Here is a 23633-nt window from a genome sequence, read left to right as displayed (position 1 = left end):
GCTAATGCTGGCAGGTATTGTATCTTTTATGCACTGTAACAAAAAGCATTTGCAGAACTGGTGCAACACAGACATTTGGATTGCTCTGTCCATGCACGAGCATTCCCAAGGCACACGGTCCCCTTTGTGGTGCTACCTCAGCTTCGTATTACCTTACAACCAAGACCTAAAAATGTGAATTACACAGAATTTATGATTAGTGTGGCACAGGATTTCTGCAAGTAGCATCAATATGGTACAATCTGTAAAGAGCACAATACAGAACTTATAATTTCTTAATAGCCTGGACCCTCTGCAGGTCTGAAGATCTTAACACATGGTTTAGAGTATCAATGTATCAATCACATTGACTTGGAAATCATGCCACAGAATGAGCCACTCGGTCCTGAGGAGGCAGAGGGCAGTGGAAGCTAAAAGAGCATTGCACAGTTAGCTTTAAAAACTTGGTTTATGTCCATGGATACCAGGTACACTCCTGAAAAACTCAGAAATAGAAATTATTTCCATCTTCTTCTGTTCCCTGAGTATTTTGGGATAAGTTGCTTTTACAAATAACTGTACCTTGTATTCCAGCAGCACTCCAGCTCCGTGCAGAACCCCAGGCTGCAGGGAAAGCTCTGCTCAGGAGCCATCAGCACTGCCACCGCCTGGCACCACTGCAGAGCTGCAGCAACTGCAGCGTTCCGTGCATCCTGCAGCTGCCAGGGTACAGAAGATATCAGAAAGTTACTGGGGAATTGTTCCTGTTCTCAGTTTGTTCCAGTCATTATTGTGTGCTGCAGATGATGATCATCACCCGGCTGAATAACCCAGGGGAAACACTTCACACGGTGAGTCTGCACCAGAGCTTTTTGAAATAAATCACTCTTACCCAAATGACTGCAAATGGTACTTGGTTAGCCAGTCTGGAGACTTAAAACTTCACAGCCTTTTCATTGTGCTTGGATTCATCTCTGAAAAATGCAAACAGATTGGAAATCAGTGGTTTCTATCATTTCAAAGGCTGGACAGTGTAAAACCTCCTGACAGTGCTCTGACACAATTCCTTATCGTGGGCAGCTGCTCAACACCTCACCTGCAAACAGCATTTCTCCACCAGGACACTGAGCCAGCCACAGCAATATTTTATTGAAATATCCCACCTCGAGCTCAAATCCACACCCCTCTGCAGAACAACTGGGTGATGGATTGTTCTGGCCTAGGAGCTGGAGCACTCACCAATTCAGGGCTGCATTTCCTGTGGCAGATGGTAAATCAATGCTCTGCCTGCCTGCCATTGTGCAAACACGTCTTGTTTCATTTGTGAAAGGCTTTGCCAATTATTTCGTTTTCTAAAATACATTTCATTAAACCAATGTGCAAAACCACTGACACATGAGAGCAGCAGCAGGAAACTCATCTGAAAATGTAAAATGTTCCCATTTTGAGGGGTTTAACTGGGATGCTCTTTATGCCAAAGATTATTTTCCTGCAATAAAACACATTGACAGCAAACTTTCAGAAAACAAAAGAAGTTATTTTATAAATCAAGCATTCTTATAGTTAGCTTTGGGTACATGTTAGAATCTTACATTCTTCACTCACTTTTTTTTTGGACACGTAACTGCCATAGAATAACAAGTTAATACATTTCCAGAAATGCACTGACACTTTCAGGGTGTGAATAAACTCTCATTTTTGATGCTTGGAGGGATACAGCTGTGTGTACTTTACACCAGAACCTCACAATAGTTCCAGGGAAGAGCCAATTGCCAATGTGTTCCCTTAACTTGGGAAATGGAAAACAATTCAGTTCAAAGCCTGACTCTCCCCACAGCTGAACACATCTGATGTGCACAGCAACATAATGGAAACTATGTCCTTCTAAAATTAGTCTGAACAAGTAGCAAGTGATGACTAAATAATTCTGACAAATTCAGTCCAGCAGGGCAAGGACTCAACATTATTAACACATAATTTGAGTTATGAAACAAGACTCACCAGTGCTGGCCTCTCAGGTGGGTGCAGCTCCCTCGGGTCCCAGAGCAATGTACCTGATGAATTCATCTGTTCTCTCTCCTCACTCACATCGTTAGGTATTTAAACAAAATGAGATTCTTTTTTAAAGCAAGAAACAATGACACATTCCATTCCTCCCTGCTTACACCGGTGGGAGTTCTGCACACTTCAGGGATCACATACACCTCATCTTGAGTTGCTTGGTGGCATTCAGCTGCCTGGGAAGGTTGGAAAAATGTTAAAAACCAAAGATTGCTGCATAACAATCACAACCTTAGGGAAAAAATCAGCAGAAAACAAAGAAATGTTTGAGTAAATGACCAGCTACTGATGTAAGTGTTGGGAACTCTTTCCTACCTTAAAGGAAACAAATTGTGCATGAGTGTGACATCCAAAACTATGTAAAACATAGAGGTAAGCAGCAAAAAAACCATACTATTTCTTGAGAAATAAAACAGAAAAAGATAATCCCTCAACGAAGCAGACTTGGCTGTATTTAAAAGATTTTCCTCTATACCAAACAAGGTATAGCAAAAACTGATGAACACAGGGAAGAGCGTGGAGTGAAAAGACAGTGGGCTGGAGAGTTTGGAGTCTGTGATTCATTTTACTCACACTGTCAGGTGTTTGGCTGCTGAAATAGCAAAGAACTTGATTCATCTCACAAAACAAAACGCCTTTCACACCAGTCCTCCCAATTCCTTAAGGCAAACCCACAGGAATCATTCATAATGGAATAGAAATTGAAAAATGCGTTGTTTTGCAACAGTGCAAACGTCCCTGAATTACAGTGAAAGGCCAAGAAGCTGCTTTTAAACGTGAAGCATGCTGCTTTGCCCACATTATTCCAACAGAACTTCTGAATATAAAAAAGCATTTAATAAAAAATTTTATTTGAAATGTAGCATGAATCCATAACCATCAGCATTAAACCATAACAGTTTTACAGAGAATTTGTACAATATGCCATGTAATTCTATACATGCTCCCCCCATCCCCCTTTTTATTCAGTCCTTATCAAACAAACAATAGACAGGAATAATATGCATTCACTTCCAAAAAAGAAAACTTTGGCATGTATACAAGTGGCTAGTTAAAAGTAAACAGTGGTAGATTCAAGTCAGCAAAAGACCCACTCATTTTGTTTCACAGCATTTTTGATCAGGATGAAGCTCCCCAGCACTACTTTCTAGTTAAAACAAAAATGAGTCTTTTTTTCAGTCCTGAACACCCTGTTACAGGACAAAACCATGTTAAGAGAGATGTAAAATACCCAACTTGTAACTCTGAGAGCTTCAAAGGAGTTTAGGTCAAAGGGATTTTGCACAGATGAGTTTGGTTATGAATAAAACCTTTAAGGGTTTGCTCATGTTGCTAACTCTGAGCTATTTCACCACTTGGCACTGCTGCAACTTCTCCTTTGAACCAGAAAAATCTCAGAAGTCCTGTCCACTGCAGGAGTGCCAGAAAAATCTGAAGTTTGCACAGGGCCCATCTTCTGTCTTGAGTTTCTGTCACTGCTCTTGGCCCCTTACATACCTTCCTAGTCATCTAAAAAAGGAGGGAAAACGATTTGCAAGGCATTTCTTCCTGGCATACAGCAGACAATGCTCCCATTTCAAAAACCAGAAAGCAATGAGGGAACCCCTGAATTATTAATAAGAAAAAAACAAGCCTCCTTTGAGAAGAATTACTGGTGATTCTCCAAGTACTTACAAAAAATACAGTATTTATACAACTTCTCCAGAACTATTATAATTAACATATTTTAATGTAATACTAACAAAATAAATCCAGAGATACAAATGGTTGCACTTCAAAGCAGGAATATCTACCCCAGACGTTGATTTTGCTGCAATTTCATTATTGCTGTGGAACAGAGGGTGGTTAGGTCATGGCAATACGAGTCTCTCCTTACACACATCAGAGTATCCCATTTGGAAAATGTTCTCCAGCAAGGCAGAACACATTTCGTGTGATTTTTACAGTTCCTGCTAACTCTCTGTGATCCAAAGTTGACTGAGCCATGGTGCAACAGGGCACCAATGGCACAGGAGCAGAGGCAGAAGGGCAGAGCAGCAGAGGAGCTCAAGGCAGACTCGCTACTTCTTATTCCTGGGCTTCAGCTCTTCTGCTGCATTTCGCAGAAAAATGTAGTTTTTCTTCTGTGGATTATAGAATTCGTGACCCTAAAGAGAAAAAATAATCTACAATTATTCTCTTCAAAGAAAAAAAATATCAGCATTACTTAAGATGTAAGAATATGAATATTCCATTAGTTTGGTTTATTAAGATTTAATCTTAAAGCCTGCAAGACCAGATATTGGACCACACTAGTGCATTAGAAACAGATTACTTGAACAAGCAATTATAAGAACTATACATATGAAGTAAAATTTAAGAGACTTTTATCCATTTTTAAAGTATAAAATGCTTTTAATTAAAAAATAACCACGTATCTCCTAAGTTCTACTTTACAGATGCAATCTAAGAATTCAGTAAGATTTCTTTTAAATTTCATTTGAGGCAGAGAAAAAAACTAAACCTTTATTTATATTTTCTATCTTTTAAATGACATTAAGGTCACATTTTTTCACAGTGAAGCCCAAGTTCTACAGGCAACTGCAGTTTTCTGTTCCTCAGCTGAAGATGCAAATGTCCTGATTTGCATATCATTTGCATAAACATCACCAAATTAATACCCAATTATCCAAATCAGGGAGAGCAAACACTAACAAGGCTGCTGAAGTCCAACATGCAAGTTGGAAATTACCAACGCTAAGGATAAGAAATGGTTCTGGGAAGGAAGGTCAGTACTTAACACCAGCTGATTTTACTACTTAATACTGGTTTAGAGATCTGAAAGGTACCAGGCATCAGAACTGAAGAATGCATCTGCCCTGGCACCAACAAATATTTTAATGTGGGCACAAGACTAAATACTGTGAACTAAAATTCAGCTCTCTGTGGCCTGCAGTTGAGTTAACCAATGTGATTTCTGCATTCATTTCACTCAAAACCACAAGGAACATTATCCTCCAAGCATGAAAATCAGTCACATTTCAAGCTTGCTGCCCTCCCTCCTTAAACTATTATTGATCTTCCACAGATTATGGTTTGCTGTGGTTCTGCTGCATCTGTATTGTCAAGTGTGGAATAGAAATACATAAATAAGCATCAAAAACCTCATTAAGTGGCAGTGCAAATTGAATACAGAGCATTCAGACACTGGGTGAAGTGTTTATAATCAGTCACAGCTTTTCTCCCTGCACAAGCAGCAGTTGTGCATTTCACAAGCTCTGTGGGAAGCTGTGAGGGTGCCCTGTGACACTGCCCACGGCACAACGTGTGAACAACCACAGCAACATCTGAATCAGGGAATTCACACTTTGCTCATCCACCTTTGTAAACCAGCATGGTTCAGCAATCTTGTCCAGCTGAAGCTGAAACACCACAAATCCACAGCTTCAACGTTAAACTTCATCAGGTGGCCAAAATGACCATTTTAAGTTCTCTTAGAAATCAGAAAAATTCACCTACTACTTATAAAAAACAGCAAAAATCCCACAAGAAGAAGAGTCTTAGTTGTCAATTGAAAGTATGAGCATGAGTGTAAACCTTCCTTACCTTTGACCAATCATAGCTGGAAGCATAAGCAAATATATTGCCATTGTGGTTGAAACAACAGGCAGATATTGGCTGGTCCAGCTGCTCGGAGGTTTTTAGCTTTGTCCGTGCATCTTTATCCCAGAAGCTGAATCTGCCATCAGAGCCCACCGTGGCCAGAGTGCCATGGACAGGGTGGAATGCAATCCCATTCACCTGCAGAAGCACACACAGCACCGTGTAAAACACCACACACAGCAACAGGTGATGGCAACACCCACAGAAAACGTGCTGAAGTCTACAAGAGTAAATACACTCAATTTCAACTAGATACAGCTCTTCATTTTTAAAAGATTTTTGGAGAAAAAACCCCAAAGACATCCAAAGAAAAAACACCAAAGCAACAAGAAAAACACCATCTTTTTGGCCTAATAATTCAATGCACAATGCCATTACACAACTATTGTTTCAGTATCTGCAAAATCAACTCTACTTGTTGACAGGAAGATTCAATGAAAGACTGAAAGACTGATCTAGTGCTTGTTCTATGGGAAGTATAAAAATCTGCCTTTCCTCTTAAAGAATGGCTATGACAGGTCTTTAAATGTGTCTAAGACAGCCTTAGGCAAGATGAAAGGTCAAGGAGAACAAAGAATTCAGAGCCAATTTACACTGGGAGTGTACAGTATGACACATGTTGGATACTCACAGCATAGATGTCCTGAGGTGCTGATGTGTTTGTTCCATTGGAGCGATGGCATTTAAAAGTGAAATTATCTTTTGCACTGGAGGAAAGGAAATTAATTTTTTTAAAGCTTTTTATTTTCATCACTGTGAACTGAGCAATAAAGAAGGAATGTTTTATTGAATACTCACGGGTTTGGGGGGTTGATATAGTGAATAGCTACTCTGCCTTCAATGCTTCCAAGGGCAAATCCAGTTGGTTTGTTCACTTTGTCTTTGAAAATAGCAACGCAGCGATGCTGAATTTGAGCAAGATACAAAGGAGTTTTAGACAGAGACATCTTTTCCACAGGGACACAAAGCTTCAAAGTCATCAATGCAAGGTAAAGCAAAAGCACTAGCAAGGTCAAGAGATAACTCAAATTCTGTTGAGAATTTGGGCAATAGTATTTAAATTTCTAAATCCTTGTGAAGATCAGGAACAGATCAATGGCAATCCAGGTCACTGCCATGCTAAGGTAACTTGGTTTTGAAACACTGCATGTTTTTACAAAAATGTCAAGCCCAGAATGTCAACAGTCTATATAAATAGAAATATTATTATTTACCTGGTGTTTCAGAGGAGATTCTATTCTTCTAAATTCAGAAGGTTGGTTCTCTAACTGATAAACTATCAAACCCCTTTCTGCAGTGGCCACAGCTGCCATAGGATGAACCTGGGTAAGGTTGGGAAACAGGTTGGAAGAGAGACACGTGTGTTAATTGCATGGCAGAATACCCTCAAGAACTTCAAGGAATGAGAGGGAGGGAAATAGGAAGCAGATAAAGAAACAAGTTCATTTATTCACGTATCTTAAAACACAAAATGTCAGTTTTTCCCTGCCACTGAGAAATTAAAACACACCAAGAATCTTCTAATTATGAGCTGATTCTTCCAGTGTGAAGTGCAATGGTAATTTACAAACTTGTCCAGAACTAAGGGTAGGTCAGTCCTGATTTTGGGATGTTAAATGGACACCAAGTGTGTTCTGCATGATGAAAATCCCTATTTTCCAGGGCCTGACCAAGAAGATCAGGTGATGTTCTAGTACTACAATCACACAGACATCAAACACTAACAGTACTCACGTCCTGTTCTACAGAAGCCCCCAAACTTACTCCTATTCCCAGTTTACCACCCCCTTACTCACCACATCTGCACAGTAACACCTCTCAGGGAGCTGCAGGGTCATCATAGGTGTTGGTGAACGGGTATCCCAGAACTGATGGGAACAGAGAAACAAACAAACTTACACTTAAAATTACTACAGGAGAGAGAATGTAACTGTTTCATTCTTGGTATAATCAGAATGGTGCAACTCTCTGTGAAGTGAGGCTATTCCATTAACTACTAGAGTTTAACAGATTAATCTCACTTCACATAAATGTTTTTATACATAAATTACCAGCACACTTTGTGTCCATTTGTTCAGGTAAAGATCATACCTTCAAGGTTTTATCCCAGCTTCCTGTCATCACACAGCTGTAATTTGGTGCTTTAATCCAATGGATAGTCTTCACAGGAGCATCATGCTGAATAAAGAAAGGACAAACACACATGCAAGATTAAATCATTAAAGGGACTGACTCTTCTTAAATTGTAACTGGTAACTAATTTTAGTCACCATAATTACATATTCTACAAACAGGCATTAACTTCTATATTTGAGGATGTAAATTGTAATTCTGTTGTTGTTGCAGTAGAAAGCTGGTCTTTGTGAAATGAACTGATTTATTTTTAAAAATTCTTTTCCCATCTAATGCAGCAGGGTGACTTAGTGAGATCACTGCAGCAGTGGAAAGAGCTCTCTCAGGTAAAACAGAGAAAACAGGTGTACAGGGTTTTTAAATCCCTTTGGTCAACTCTACAGGTGCACTTCACTATCTCAAAAATATAAAATTAGAAAGGTAGCTTTTAATAAAAACAGAAAATAACATTTAATACTTTGGGCTTTACTTACTTGTGCAATCTGAATTGCTTGATTACTGTTGAGATCCCACATTTTGGCAGTTTTATCACAGGAAGCAGTAAATACTTTACTCCCATCCTAAAAAACAAGAATCAAACTAGAAGATGAACAGGCTCTATGGGAAAACTGTCAAGTCTTATTCTCTTCTAGTAACAGTGTAACATCAATGTAACATGTACAGGGAGTGCAAGACAAAGAAGAAACATAAACCCAAATTTATTTATGAATATGTCATAAAAGAACAAACACTGCTAGTTTTATCTAGCTTTTAATACACCCCTAACTTTCAAACTCACTTTTAGCCTTCTAACATCCATGCCAGCCCATCCCACTAAGACACAGCACAAATTTACAATAATTAAAGTCTATGCAATAACCATGGGCTGTGGCACCCATCTGCCTGCAAACCATACACCAAGTTATTTAGGGTTTTGGTAAAAAGTGTTTATTTGTTTTTAAATACCAACATACATCACTCCAGCAGGCATCTAGCACGGGCCCTGTGTGCATCTGCTGAGCCTTTGGAATTGTCTGTCCATTATCCTGAACTTCCCAGCAGCGAACCTGTAACAGGAGAAGCAAATGCAAATAAATCATTATGAACAGAAACTTGAAAAGACTGGTCTTGAAGACCCCAGCCTTATTTTATCCAACAAAAAGCAGGTTATAAATACCAAAGTCTGGGTTTTTTCAGTACTAGTGAAACCTTATTTTTTCTGCTTATGTTCCTTTCACCTGTAGAGCCAAAACTCAACCCCACAACTTCAATTCCACCTCAAGAGTGCCTTGCAAACCTGTAACCCCTCACCACACTGTCCTGGAGAACACCTAACCTCAGCTGCTAGGAAACACTGCCCACATTTGTGTTCCCTCCCTGCCTGAGCCCACTGGGATCTCATCCTTTAAACCAAAAACTTGTTATGATAACTTCAACAATAACTTAAATCTTTTTTGGTTTGTGCTGTCAAAGTGGATGATTTATCAACTGTGATAAACCGAGTTCCTTGGTACTAGCCATAAATTTTGCAGTTCTTCAACACGCTGGGTTTTCAGGTGCCCTGCACAAGCTTTTAGGGTCCCATTTTGCAGTTTAAGCACTTTATTCATCCGCATGTCTAACTCAGAATACTTACATCATTTGCCCATGATCCTGCAATGAGGAAATTACCCGGCAGCGTCGGTGGACTAAATGCTAAACAAGATATGCTGTCATCAGGTGGAGATGTTACTTCAATATCCTATAAAGGACAAGAGGCAGAACAACTTTTGAAAACTGTGAATTTACTACTTCTGTAGAATGAGTCAGTAAACCCCGCTGTGACAAATGAACACACAGCAGCAGCGGGGCTGGCACACGCACCTTCATGGGGTTGTGGTTGTCCGCGGTGGTGCTGCCGAACATGCTGGTGCCCCCGGTGCCGAAGCCCGACGTGGATCCGAACAGACTCATCCTTGCCCTGCGAACGAGCCAAAGGCTGAGCCCTGCAAGGCCCGCGGGCGTGCCCGGGGCGTCTCACGGCAGCCACGGCCCTGGGAAGCACCCAGGGATATACAAATATACCAAACAGAATATAGCAAAATTAGTTAATTAAGAATTAATTAATTGAATAAGACACTTCTCGTTGCTGTTGGATCACCCACACCTCTCGGCTGCCCAACCTGCCTCGGATCCCCCTCGGGCCGTGCGCCGGCAGAGCCAACCCAGCCATGCTCCGGTGCTGCGGCAGCGAGGCCGCCCCGGGTAACCCAACCCCGAGCCCGGCCGGGGGAGCTGCCCCTCCGGCGCACACCCCGGCCGGGGCTCTGCCCACCCCCGAGGCCGCCGCTCCGCGCGGCTCCCTCCCCCCGGCCGGCAGCACCCGGGGCGGCCCCTCGGGCGCTGCAGGGCCGGGGCCGCCCTCACGCACCGGTGCGGGGCCCGCTCCGGCCCGGAACCTGCGACACGGCGGCGGCGAGCGCGGGACGGGCCGCGCCTCCTGCGCAGGCGCCGCGGGGCGGGGCCGCGGCTGCGCCCTGCACGGGCCGGGCGGGGCCGTGCGGGGCGGGGCCGTGCGGGGCGGGGCCGTGCGGGGCGGGGCCGTGCGGGGCGGGGCCGTGCGGGGCGGGGCCGTGCGGGGCGGGGCCGTGCGGGGCGGGGCCGTGCGGGGCGGGGCCGTGCGGGGCGGGGCCGTGCGGGGCGGGGCGGGGCCGGGCGGGGCCGGGCGGGGCCGTGCGGGGCGGGGCCGGGCGGGGCCGGGCGGGGCCGGGCCGGGCCGGGCCGGGCCGTGCGGGGCGGGGCCGTGCGGGGCGGGGCCGGACCGTGCGGGTCCGTGCGGTGCCGGGCGGGGCCGTGCGGGAGGTTCCGGCCGGGCCCCGCCCCGGCAGACCGAAGGTGTCCCGCGTTGTCCCCAGAAGCGGCGCTGGCTGTTTTTGGGGTGTCCCAGAGGCGCAGGTGACCTGAGCCTCCTGCGGGGTACAGCGGCTGCTGCACCAGCCCTGCATTCCCTGGGATTACACTGTAATCCTCTGTGCCACTCTACTGCAAATAAAAAGGACGTTTCATTCAAGTTTTATGCTCGCGCAACAGCTGTAAAAAAACCCTAAAAAAATCTACTAAAATTAATAAAAACTAAATAAATCTACTGAAAATATCATCTGCAAGATCCATACTCATGACTGTGGAGATCAATTTTGGAGGTATTTTCTATGCAGTCAGTCTGACTCACATAAAAATTAATGTACACTTTAACCACCCCAGTTTTCTGCTTCTCTTTACAGTTTTACAGCCAACTAAATAAATTAAATGAACAAGGGATTCTGTTGTGATGTGCATTATTAACAGGATTGTTTATTAAATTCTCACTCAGTAACATCTGCTTTCTTATTTGTTCATTGAAGACAAATAGTAATTTGATTGCTGGAAGATTTATAGCTGCTTGAGATATGCAGTAATAAGGAATTATTTCTGGCTTTTAAGTCTAAATTTACAGTGAACACAAAGCTCCACAATGCTGTACCTAAAATAATTTCCAAAAAAGAGACACGTACAATAAATTCTTAAGCGAGTCTTTCACTCCCTTCAAATATAAAAAGCTTGGTACAGCATCATGCTGTGCTTTAAGACAGAAGGCAAAACATTCCTGGATACATTTTTGAACTTCACATTTCTCAGGCCAGAAAGAACATATTTCATTATCTTTTTCTATGTGTGCTATTGCATTTGACACCGTTTCACAGCAGAAACCACGGAATGGAAGTAGCAGTATTCTGCAAAAATCATAATTACTCTTATAATTTGAACAAAGAAAAAGAGAAAATTACACTCTAGGTACAGAGATAAAGAAACTGAACAAGGAACTGACAGATACTCCTTTGTCTCTGCACTTTTTTTTCTCTTAAGTGCAATCAAATGAAATCAATATACAGAAAAACATTTCATTTGCAGAGGGGAGTTCATAGCCATCCACCAAACTGCAGTTTGTTTGGTAAATAGACTCTGGACAGGTAGTCTGATGAGAGAGAAGTTAAAACTTGAATTTCAGCCTTCAGTTTAGATGTTGCCATAATTTCCAGCTAAAAGAGGGGGGAAAAAAAGGAGGAAAAATTAATGTGTGTAGGAAGTTAAGTAAGAAAATTCCATCCACTCATTGTATGTGCATGCAGAGCTGTGAAGTGGTTCAGAGAGACATCCTAGGCTTTTTCAATCTTGCTTTCTTTTAGGGCCACAAAACCTGGCTGGTTCTGTTATCCTAAGAGCTTGTCATATATAGGATTTGTCCTGTGGGGAGTAAGAAATAGAAAACAGTAGGTTTGTACAAACCTCTTTTTTCCACAGTGGCTGACAAGCAATGTAAGGTCTCTTTTGAATACTTGCTAACTTATTTTCATCTTGCTTTGTAAATGGAATCAAGGCATCTTTGCATATGTTTAATCTGCAAAGGAAATAAAATTCTTAAATTTTCTCACACACTTAAAAATATATTTGGCCATCTTATTTGCTTATATTAAGCCAAAATAATGCATGAAAAGAGTGATGGATTTAAATGGATTTTTGTGCAGTAAGTCAGACTGCATTTCCTGTCTGTGAAGCAGAAGGATACTCTTTTTTCTTCTGAGGAAATAACTCACCTCTTGAGATCAGATGGGAGGAGACCAAGCCACTTGACAGAGGGAACAGTGAGATGATGGGCCTCAAAGGACATTGACTGAAATAAGAAAGGTCAGCTGTAACATTCAATGATCTTTAGTTTAACTTGGGATATTCTTTTTCCATTTCTGTACTGAACAATTCACCCATCTGCTCCTGCCCTCTGCCTTCACCTACATCTGCCTGCATGATAATCCTTTTTTATTCCTCTTGCCTCTTCTTCCATTATGTTCCACACTAACACAAGTACCCCTAAGCAAATTCTCATGTCAGAGTAAAATCTTTACCAACATAACATTGTTTTGTGGAGAGTCACCCATCTCTCAATTGGGTTCTCCTCCTCCCAAGGTCACTCCAGCCTTCGTTCCTCTTCTAGGGCAGAAACAAATCTAAATGGTGAATCTTTTTCTGTTTGGACTGTCTGAAAGCTGCCTGTGCAGCAGAGAAAAACTGTGAAATGTGGTTAAATGGCATTACTGGCATTACTATCCAACACACAAGGCCTAAAAATCACCTGTTGAAACAAAATTGTAAAAGGCAGCCTTTTCTGACAAAGGCCTTAGCATTTTATGCATTCCAGCTTCCAGGCTGGGCTACAAAACAAAGTAATTGAAGGGGAAAAATTCTACTCACCACAGATCCATATTTGTAGACACACATTATTTCTATACCTGGGTTGCAGAATAACAAAAGTCAAGTGTCTGTCTGCACAATGGGCATGTTTAAGGAGACTTTAAAAAATCATTTTTCTAGCACAACAGTTATGGCTTTGTGATTAGTGAGGTTCTTATGGTTTACATATATTTTTAGATTATGTCAAAACAATCAGAATCTCAGCATGTCACCTTCATATACTTAAATGTTTCACTCTATCTGTGTGTAGTCAATTCAAACCCAAGGATAATCAGCTCTTTTATGCTTTGTCCAACATCTCTTATTGAAAGTGTCTTTCTTTATCCTGTGTAATTCTTATCTCTTAATACTGTTTCTTTGGGCAGCTGCTTCTCACTTTGCAGTAATCTCTCTAATTTCAGGTGGGATCAATGTAGATATATCACCTTCTGATTGTGTTGGTTTTTTGAGCTCTCAGAACCTTCCCGTAAGAGTGAGAGAGGACATTCTAAGCAAATTTTGCTTTCCTTTTATGCCTTTGAACCTCTACAGATTTACCATGTGGATCTGCATCCATAAGGGTGAAAATAGGAATTTGAAAAGAATCCCACAGCTTCCTGACCAAAAGTCGTGTATTAAGGTCTGGTATGCCTCTTCCCTAAAGAAATAAAAGAAAAGCAGATGGTTTTAAATTAACTGAAACAACAGCTGGCTACATATGTGTTTACACTTGCCGTTTAAAAGCAAGCAAACAAACAAAATGCTGGCAGAAACATTTCTCCAGCAGCTGTTTTGCAGGGAAAGTTCTCCACTCCTATTTTGGCTTTGTGCAGAGGGAGGGCCAGGCTGGGAGCAGCTGGGCAGGTGTTGTGGATTATGGGCACTGCAGAAGCATCAGGCATTGCTCTGTTCAAGGAGTTAATTTGTAAGGTCTGGGAGCTGATATATAGATGTACCCAGTGTCTGTATAGGCTGCTGTAAGAAGGTCACTTTCTTATCTCAAAAACCTATTTATGGCACTAATGGAACAATTTAAAACAAGTTCTTGCTATGACTGACTGAAGCTGGACCATTTGTGGCATAGCAGAGTAGAAGTGCTTATCTCTCTTAGGAAGGCAGAATGTTTTTTCCTCATTGTACACATATTTCATTTACACATTCCTGTTAATTCCCCAGGCTCTGCAGCTCTTTCAGTACAATCCAAAATCAACCAGAACTGTTTCATTTGGGTTTGCAAAACCTGAAGGACAAAAGGTCACTCAACAGCTGAGCCTTTCTGAGGCTGAGCAGCAGCTTTGCAGCAGCACAGGAAGCTGATAAGCTACCAAGCTCCAAGGAGATGTTCAGAGGAAATAAGTCTTTAGAATGTGTGTTTCATATTTCTATGAGGATAATTAAATTTTTAAAATGATTATTAAATATGTTTCATATTAATTTTATTATGGCCTTTTGCCCAAGTTTGATCAGCTCTACAATGCTAAAGTATTCCTTAAATTAAGTGTAGCTGGAAGATATAAAACACAAGGTGCATACCGTGATCATGATGCATGGGGACACTTTACTGAAGAAGTCATCATCCAGGAGTCTCTGGAAAGTTGCATCTTTTTCTACAATTAATATAAATTTGGCATGTGAGGTTAAATCTTTTGTGTTAAGGCCAGCTGCGTGTAAAATGATCCATCACACCAATCAATAAAACACAAGTGCTCTAAAATACCTGTTCTGGAGCCAAGAGCAGTGATCATGACTCAATTTCAGAGCCAACAAGGAAAGCAAAAATTACCAGAACGTTGTTTAACTTGGAATATTCTTTGTTTTTACTTTCTTATTTCTGTCTACGATTAGAGTTCTTGCTCAAAGGATACTTTTAATTCCTTGAACATTAGATGGCACAGTGACTGCCTAAAACAACAAAAATGAGATTAATCATTTTAAATAGAGAAAATGATATATTTTAAAATAACAACATTAGGTAATGAAGGACACGATTTCATCCTGAAACCACCATTCCTCCTCTATGTGCAAGATCAGTTCTGACATTTTCACCTCTTTACAAGTGTATTCAACCATTCATATGCACTATTGTGTAGTAGTCTAGGAGTCCTCCTGTCATAACAAGATGCTTTTCAAAAGTATTTGTGCCACTCTTGCAGAAAATTGTTCATCTTATGGGTGTGATGGAGATAATAATACCCTGATTAATATTTTATCTGTCTTAGCCAGAAAAAAAGTCTGCTTGGTATGAAGATTGCAAATTTAATACAGACTTAAAGCATTTAAACATTCTTTTTGCAAGACCATTAAATTCATTCTTTTACTGACCTCTAACCTGATTTTATGAGTATTTTGGAGCAACAACTTGAAGACATGGTGATGTTTACTTTGCATCTCCAGTTAGGATTGGCTGAATCTGGCAAGCATATGGATGAGAAAACAGGAACTGGGGGAAGAACTTGGTCAAAGAGAATGTATATGTGGAAGTGTGTGGTCTGTTTTAACTCCTGGCTGTAAATCACCCCCAGTGCCAGGGTGGAACAACTCAGCAAATGAAAATATGGAGATCAGTGACAGGGGACTTAATGCTTACAAACAAAGTGTGAATGGCAGCTAAGGTTCTTTCAATTTTGAAATTACCAACTAAGGCTTACAATGAACACATTTTCCAGAAAACTGTGGCAGTAGTGAGCAAGTCTGAGTTTTATCTCTGCCTTCACACTCTGCACTGCTGTAGAAAATCTTTCAGGACTAGGCCTGAGTTGGATCTCATCCCCTTAAACCAATTTTGACTTGTTTTCTCTCTCCGCCAGAATTCAATCTGCTGTGACAGAAATGCTGGATGTTCAGAGTGCCCAGGGTTCTTTGCTTCAAGAGCACTCACTGGACAGAACACTGTAATATAAAGCCTAAGATATAAATATATACACCTTCCTCTGCAAGGATCCCACAACAGAAGGTAGTGCTAAAAACCATATCCAAAGATTTATTCCTGGTGAGTCTAGAGCTAAGCTTCAGGATTACAATACAGTTAAGCAATATTTTCACCTGTTTTATTATTTACCCAGGTTGTAATGGCTCAATTTCCCACAAGCAGAGGTTTGTGTAATAAATGTAAACTGAGCTCCTTGAGTACAAGGAGTGCAGGATATTTTATGTACAGGCAGATGCTATGGATTGTGTTTGTGGTTTATAATACATACCATTGCACTGCAGGTACAATTCACTTTTGTGCCATCTTCCTCAGTGTAACTCAAATTACCAGCAACAAAACCTTTAGTTGAAGACAGCTGGAAAAAATAGTAAATTGTACAGAGTAAGTGGGGAGTTGCACAGACAAAGCAAGAAATCTCAGAAAAGAATTCCAGCTGGTACTAAGCAGTGATTCACTGCCATCAGCCTTTTAAACACTGAGCAATGTTCTGTCCTCATGGACATAAGGACTCAGTTACAATAAATAATTTTAGATATCAAGGAACCCTTGTAAGACATGAGATATGAATCAATTTGACAGGTAGTTACATTTCTGATGTACTTTAAGTTTTGTTTAACCCCCCAAATTATCAATTCATTTGAGTAGAGACTTGCGAACAGGTGCACTCTTGCACTCTGGAGTTTAAGCACTGCCTGCATTAGATGCTAACAAAAGCCCCTGTGATTTAGCAGTTTGTCCCAAACCCTTTGGAAAAAGCAAACTCTATGAATTTTCTGTAAAGAAAAAACCTTTGAATACCACAATAAACCATAACTAGGTTTCATTAACACCAATGAGACTTTTAATTTTAACTATTTAATTCTAGCTGACAACTTTTTGTGATATTTCCCCTTTCAGTTTAATCAGTTTAATAAGATTTGGAAATAATGACAAAAATACTGATAAGAAGCCACTTACTACATGTAGACTTCTCCGAGGTATCTTAAGCATGCAAGAAATGTCGTTGATTATTTGGTCCACAACACTTTGGCTACCAAAGAGTAGAGTATCTGAATAATATATATCTCTGTCAAGACAAAATATTGTATTTGTAGTTATAATACTGAAACAGCTGCAGGCTTATGAGAATTTTATAAAGAACGTGATTAACCATATAAACCCCAAGCATTCTATGTACAGGAATCCTGCAGGTTTGCATCCTACAGGTTGATTTTTCACAAAAACATACTTAAAACACAGCTTTATTTGAAATTGTAGAAATTGACTCCATTACCTTTTAGTTGCATAAGTGTTGCTCTGCACCATCTTATAGATCATTGATAATATTTTGAGCATCAGAGCTGAAAAAAATACATTTTACAAAACATTCTATCCATTTTCAGAAATGTGTATTCAATATTTTGTCTTTGTATAAGACCATATTTGTGTCCTATAAATAAATGCTTGAAATGTACTGTGAAAATACAGAGAGATTGTACTATTCAATAGGCTCATTAATTTCTGACATAATGAGAAAAAATATGAGGGAGTTAAGTGGGGGAATGTAGGCATTAATGTCCAGGCCAAGAAATGAAATGACTGAGTTAGAAAAAGAAAGGAGGTTATTGTCTGTATTCCAAGATCCCTTTCCTGGCCAGCTTTTGAAGAAGGGTGATGTTTTTACAATAAGATTTATTGAATATGCCTTTAGTTGTTATCCATTAAGGGAAGGGAGAAACTCTAAGAATATTATATTAATTTCACTGTTACTCACTCTAATTTAATAGAGTTTAAAAAAAAAAAAAAAAAAAAAAAGAAAAAAAAAAAGAAAATTCAAAAAGAACTCTGGCTTTTGGACTTTTTTTTTTTAACTTACCAAATCTTCTTGCTGATTGAGGGCAGTCACTCCTTATTTGTTTGGTAGTATAACTTGGTATCATCTGCAGACCTACAGAATCTTTAAATCTGACATAGTGCAAACAAAAACAATAAACTTCAAACTCCCTGAGTACAGGTAAATTGTTCTCTGCAAGGTAACCCAGAATAGGATCAAATACAGCAGTGCTATTTTCAGACTCAGCACAGAAAACATCAGCTTGGGTGGGCTTGGGGTGGCCAAAGGAAAAGGCAGCAAAGAGTTTCTCAAGAAGATGCTTCAAGACTGAATTAAAGTAGACAAGTTGTCAGACAAAAATAGAGGCAAGGAAAGCATCTTATACATGTTTAGAACTGTTATTATGTCAGCATCAGTAATTACTTAGTATGAAAACAAAGAAATAAATGAGAGGAAAAAATCGGAATCATTATTAAAATAAAAATCATCTGACACAAGTGACTTCCTGATGTAGACCCTATGAAAAAGTGTTACTATTTCAGAATACAATAATATTATCTAATTTATATCCTTAAATTATTATCAGGATAACTTTATTATATTCAGGTTTTAAGTGTTGGAAACAGAAAGGGGCTGTATCCTGCTCACTAAAGAGCTCTTTAACCTAAATGAGCTCCACTATTTCCTGCTTCACCATTTCACATCTGAAGGCGCAGATTTCACCAAAAGAATCAGTTATGTTCTAAAAGACACTTCATTATTTTACTTAAAATTTATTTAGCGCCTTATGATCCTGCCTTTAAAGCATTCTTTTTCATTTCAGAGTTTCGTGTGCACATTTAAAAAGTGCTGGCGGTTTCATGGCTGTGATTTTATCCCAAGCCACATCACGTTTCCCAATTTGTCCGAGGTTTTGCTCCGTGCGTCCTTTGGGTGGCAGAGCGCACACGCTGCACAGATCTACAGGGACATTGCGGTGTCGCATCTGCCTGCCAGCTTTAAAGTAACTTTATTGCCTCAGTGTTGCAACATTTTAAAGTTATTTGTGCTCCCAACATTGTAACTGGAAAGGAGGAAAACTGTTATCAAGACTCCCTGGATTACTCTGAGGTTAAACCTGGATCACTCCCGTTCTTCCCAGGGCTGTGCTTACTCGTGGTTTTCTGTAACACATAGCTGAGATTACACTGCTCCACCAGAAACAATGGTTCTGCTCTTTCGGATGTGATTGATGACTCTTATTTTTAACGTACTGTGATCCTAACTCGTTTTAATTTGAGCATTTTCCCCCATATGTGTTCGGATGGTAAAGCACAGCTCAGATTTGTTTTTCTAGCATGGAATGCCATTTCCCCAAAGACTGCCAAAAACTGCAAAACTTTGTTAGAGTATTTTAATTTTACAGACATCTGAGTGAAACGTTTTTGTCAAACTATCAAGACACAGACCATTAAATTCCCTGGAACCTACAAGCTTTTCAGTTAACTGATTACCTTCAGGGCCCCTCAGGTTTTTTGATTGGCAGAAGTTTATTGTTCTCATTAAATGAGTATTCCACCAGAGTGTTACGCCTGGAAAGTTTGCTGTGCTTCCTCAACCTTAAATGTTTGTAATGTGCCCATTTACAAGCACCTCTGCAATCTTATCAATCTGAATATCCTTTAACCTGTTGATGTCCAAAGCTCTTACAAGGCCAGACACAGATTTGTGTCTTCCTTTCTTTTTTTTTTTTTTTGCTTATGTATTGTAGAAAGCAGCTAATCTCTCAGGTTTGGTGATTTTCAGTTTAAATGAACTCCTTGGAGAAATACCATTGCACAAGCACCTTCTACAAATCACAGGATGTGCTATAAATGAGGACAGGTTTCTTATTCTCTGATCCTGTCTAGGTCCCCTGGCAGAAAATCTGAAATTTAGATAAAGTACTGGAAACCTGATTTGCTTGGGTTTTTTTTCTGGTAATGAACTTAGAACAGCACACGGGTAAGAAATGCAACAGGGAGAGGTGAGATGAATCTTCTCTGAAGAATAAAAAGATAGTTTAACACTATCAGTTTAACACTATCATTTTAAGAAATATGATGCCATGATGAAAAGCAGACAAAAAGAAAAGAGGAAGCACTCAAAGGGTTTGAAGGACAGAACTGCCAGTAATTTCTTCCAGCTTACACCAGGTTTTTCAATCTAACACAGCCTATCATTTCTGGTTTCTACTGCTTCCAGAAAAGGATTGTTTATAGGACCTCCCTTTCCTTTCCAACCCCTATTACTAGTTTTACATTTCCCTTTGTGCTATGGTCTGCTATTACTTAATACATGGTGCCTGTTCAGAGTGGTTACTAAGCATTACTTTTATTTGTCCACCACATTTTTAATTTTTTTTTTTTTATTCTAATGCTTATAGAATGATTATATATGATTAACTTTTCTGAAAGTTACATAATCAAATTCATATTCATGGAATGTATATTAATAGGAGGCAGGACTTTTAAATATTTACTACTTACTCTATGTTCCTCCAGTCTGCTCTGTTAGCCACTGTGAGAACAGGTGCTTTTTTTTGGGCCAGGCTTTGAAGTACACCTTGGATAACATTTTCTATTGCTTCAAGAACCTCAGAACTGAAACAATGAGAATTAATGACATATGGTAAAATCTAGTTCTACTTTAAGTTTTATCAACTATCCCACTCTTAGAAAAAAATCATGTGAACAAAACCTGCTTACAGCATACTTTAGTTTCAGAAATGTGGAGGGACATTTGCATTTACTAATTTTGTTTTGCTCAGTTTCCCTAAAACCTTTGCCTTTCCACTGCAAATGCCTGACTAGGGGACACAATTCAAAATATATTTCTATTCAGTCCTGTAACCATCCAATTTTTCAGCTGAACTTCTAGACCAACTGGCTGCTTTGTGACTAATGATTAATGTTTTACTATAAATGAGGTAATATTGGGTTTGGCCATGATTTTGGCAAAGTTGTTTTTAAAGGCTATAAATTTAAAAAGTGTTCAAGAGTACAAATACTTCCTGTTGTACCATTGCACATTAACCTTTTGATCTGCTGCCCTGAACAAACTGCTAAGGATTTTAATTACACGAAGGCTCAGTCTCAGCAGACGCACCATGGAAAGAATCAAATCTGTATCTTTCACCTAAAAAGACAAAGTAGCCTTGCAGCAGATCCCTTACAGCAAAACTCCAGGCTGGTTTGAGTGTTATGACAGATGCTTTTTATTTTCATAAGCAATCTGACTCCAGCATTTCAGCTGTCCTTAAAATTACAAGTGTACTCTGCACTATCCTAAGTCTAGGTAGGAATTAAAGAATTCATGGAACTTATTTTAGCTCAAAGTTTTATCAGCAGAGTCCAATTCTGTCATTAAATAATATACAGAGAAAAGATGAGTCAGTACCAGTGCATGCCACATAAAATGAATTATCTCAAATCAGCAAGAATGGTTTTTAAAATTAAGCAGAATCTCCTTAAACAATGAGCTGTCATTAAAGCTCCATTCTATCAGCTGAATAGGTTTCTTCCATTTTGTAGCTCAGCTTCCACACTCTCTCCACTTGGCTCAAACTAGATTAGATTTTTTTAGAGCAATTTAAAATTCCAGCAGAACAAAAATTATTGTTGAAGACAATAAAAATCTATATGGGCAGATAGATGAAAGAACAGATAGGTAGGAATTGTAAATCACGTCATTACTTTGATTCTTATAAACATTTTACTTACTCATTTTATCCTGCCCACTTTAACTATCTTAATATTCCAGATGTACTTCAAAATTTGCTGCAGAATTTGCAATTCCAGGTTTCTGTTCTGATCCCAATTTCCCCACTTGTTAGCCAACAGAAATTGGAAACGTGATATGTAAAATGCAAAACAGGAGGAAGAGGACAGGAAGTCTCCATGCTGATATTCTGTCTCTTTTTGCAGAGATTATCTGAATTTAAATAAGCAAGCATATGACACTGGCCAAGTATGCCTACTTAAAATTCACTGTGGTTTAGTTAACAGTGACATCTGAGCAGAGAAAAGGAAGGTGCTGCACAGCTCACAGGGTTTATGTGCTCATTTCTAACAGGTTGCAGCAGAGTGGATGCTTGTTTTTATATAGGAGAACTGATCTTCAACAGAAATGGCAAAAATATCAATATTATAGCACCTCTAGCAAGCTAACAAGATGCACAAAAGAAACAGTTACAAATGAAAATCTGCACTGTAAGAAAGTAACACGCTCCAAAGCTTCCACCTATGTGTCGCTGAAGTCATGAGCCAGAGACCAAGAGATCTCCAAATAATAATGTTAATAATATCATTTTTTTAAAAAAATACCTTCACATTGCTCCCAGACTGTTCAAGCTGCTGAGGCTGATAGACTGTGTGCAAAAAGACTCTTTAAAAATCAATGAGGGCTTTTTGTTGGTGTAATTCAGTATGCTCATTTTGTCACAGTTTTCTGCATTTCTGTAGCCACAGACCTCTCGGAGAGGTCTGAGGGAATGAAGATGCTGTTTGCAATCCAAGACCCCATTTCCTTTTGTTTTGGATTGTTTTTGCTTTAGCGTGAGCCTGTTTGGAGCAATCGTGTCCTACCTACTGAAGCATTACCTCAGAAAGAGAGCAGAGGTGCTATTTTTTTTACATTTTTTACCTGGGGACCTGGCTCTCCTGGCCAGACAGACTTGTTTCCCTGGAGCTGGCCTTGTTCCCAGCTGGTTTTTCAGTGGAACACAGACCGTGCCCCTCCATTAAGGCTGGTGCAGGCCAGTCCAGCTTCTCTGGGTAGGGAAGAAGCCCTGTTAAAAAAAAGAGACAAAAAAAGAGGTTATCCAGAAACTGGAAATGGCTCTTCAGCTTGCTGGATGTAAAATTCATGACCTGAACTCAACCCACAGGGTCACAGAGAAAAGGTGGAAATTTGCTGTAGAAACCAAAGTCAAGGTTTTCCCACCCTTTCTCCTGAGCTTCTCCCACCCTTCCAGACAAACCAAGGGCTTTTCCTGCTCTTCCTGACCAACCAAAGGATTCTCCCACTCTTCTTAACTGACCAATGACTTTTTCTTCCATTCCAGAATGACTGAGGGCTCTTTCTGGCAGTTCTGACTGACTGAGGGTTGTTCCCACCCTTCCTGACCAGCTGAGCCTTTTCCCACCCCTTCTGACCACCTAAGGGCTTTTCCTATCCTGACTAATCCGATTTTCCCACTCTTCTGAACCAACCAAGGGCTTTTTCCTGGAGGAGCTGAGGCTTTTCCCACCTGTCCTGGCTGACCACGGGCTGCTCCTGCTGCTTTGGAGGCCTGAGGGCTTTTCCCGCCTTTTTCTGACTGACAGGCGCTGGCCCCGCCCACCGTGAGGCGACACTGACCCTCAGGCAGCCCATGGAGCTCGTGTCTGACCACAAACTCCACAGATTTCTGCCATAAACCCTCTCAGGGTTGTTGTTTCCCTGAGATTCTCCTTGGGGTTGGTGTTCCCCAAGGTGCTAAGGGTTTTCCCAAGGTTGCTGTTCCCTGGGAGTTTCCTCTGGGTTGCTGTTCCCAGAGGTAATCAGGTTTTCAGTCTTTTCTTCGCCCTGGGTGTTTCACACCGAAGCCAGAGATGACAAGTTGAGTCCAGCAGTTCGTGTTATCAAGGCTGTTTATTCTTAATTATCTCTCAGTTCTTGTCCAGCTTTGCAAGGCGTCCCCAGCAGAGCAGGACACGCGGGGGACTGGGCGGATCAGAGAGCCCCGCACCTTATGTACAGTACCCCTGACCCAACCACTGTCCAAGACGTATTTTTTATTTACAAAATTTTACCAATGCCTAACATGTCATTTTACCTACTAACATGTCAGTTCTA

At 40.4% G+C, this 23633-nt stretch overlaps 2 protein-coding genes across 3 annotated transcripts; both read right to left on the bottom strand.

Annotated features, from left to right (window-relative positions):
• Positions 1–2870: 2870 nt before the first annotated feature.
• On the bottom strand, positions 2871–10317 carry RAE1 (ribonucleic acid export 1). 2 transcript variants are annotated; one of them, XM_063404218.1, is made up of 12 exons: positions 10205–10317; positions 9658–9754; positions 9431–9535; positions 8769–8861; positions 8289–8375; positions 7774–7860; positions 7479–7550; positions 6897–7004; positions 6481–6587; positions 6314–6389; positions 5626–5820; positions 2871–4187 (listed from the first exon to the last, which is right to left on the bottom strand). In XM_063404218.1, exons 2-12 carry the CDS (start codon positions 9745–9747, stop codon positions 4101–4103), a joined length of 1107 nt encoding a protein of 368 aa, XP_063260288.1. In that variant the 5' UTR covers positions 9748–9754; positions 10205–10317; the 3' UTR covers positions 2871–4100. The 2 variants fall into 2 exon arrangements, with proteins under 2 accessions (XP_063260288.1, XP_063260290.1); XM_063404220.1 differs by having other exon boundaries at positions 9658–9827; positions 10205–10311.
• A 1412-nt stretch (positions 10318–11729) lies between these two features.
• Positions 11730–22742, bottom strand: SPO11 (SPO11 initiator of meiotic double strand breaks). The gene is made up of 13 exons (XM_063402212.1): positions 22440–22742; positions 20285–20398; positions 17820–17908; positions 17238–17304; positions 16922–17030; positions 16233–16319; positions 14901–14937; positions 14569–14678; positions 13594–13693; positions 13057–13094; positions 12405–12481; positions 12097–12208; positions 11730–11849 (listed from the first exon to the last, which is right to left on the bottom strand). Exons 1-13 carry the CDS (start codon positions 22661–22663, stop codon positions 11730–11732), a joined length of 1284 nt encoding a protein of 427 aa, XP_063258282.1. The 5' UTR covers positions 22664–22742.
• Positions 22743–23633: the final 891 nt, after the last annotated feature.

The sequence above is a fragment of the Prinia subflava genome, chromosome 8, assembly GCF_021018805.1.
Source record: "Prinia subflava isolate CZ2003 ecotype Zambia chromosome 8, Cam_Psub_1.2, whole genome shotgun sequence".
Lineage (NCBI taxonomy): Eukaryota > Metazoa > Chordata > Aves > Passeriformes > Cisticolidae > Prinia > Prinia subflava.
Note: the sequence above shows the minus strand (reverse complement) of the source record. Positions and strands in the feature narration are given on the sequence as shown.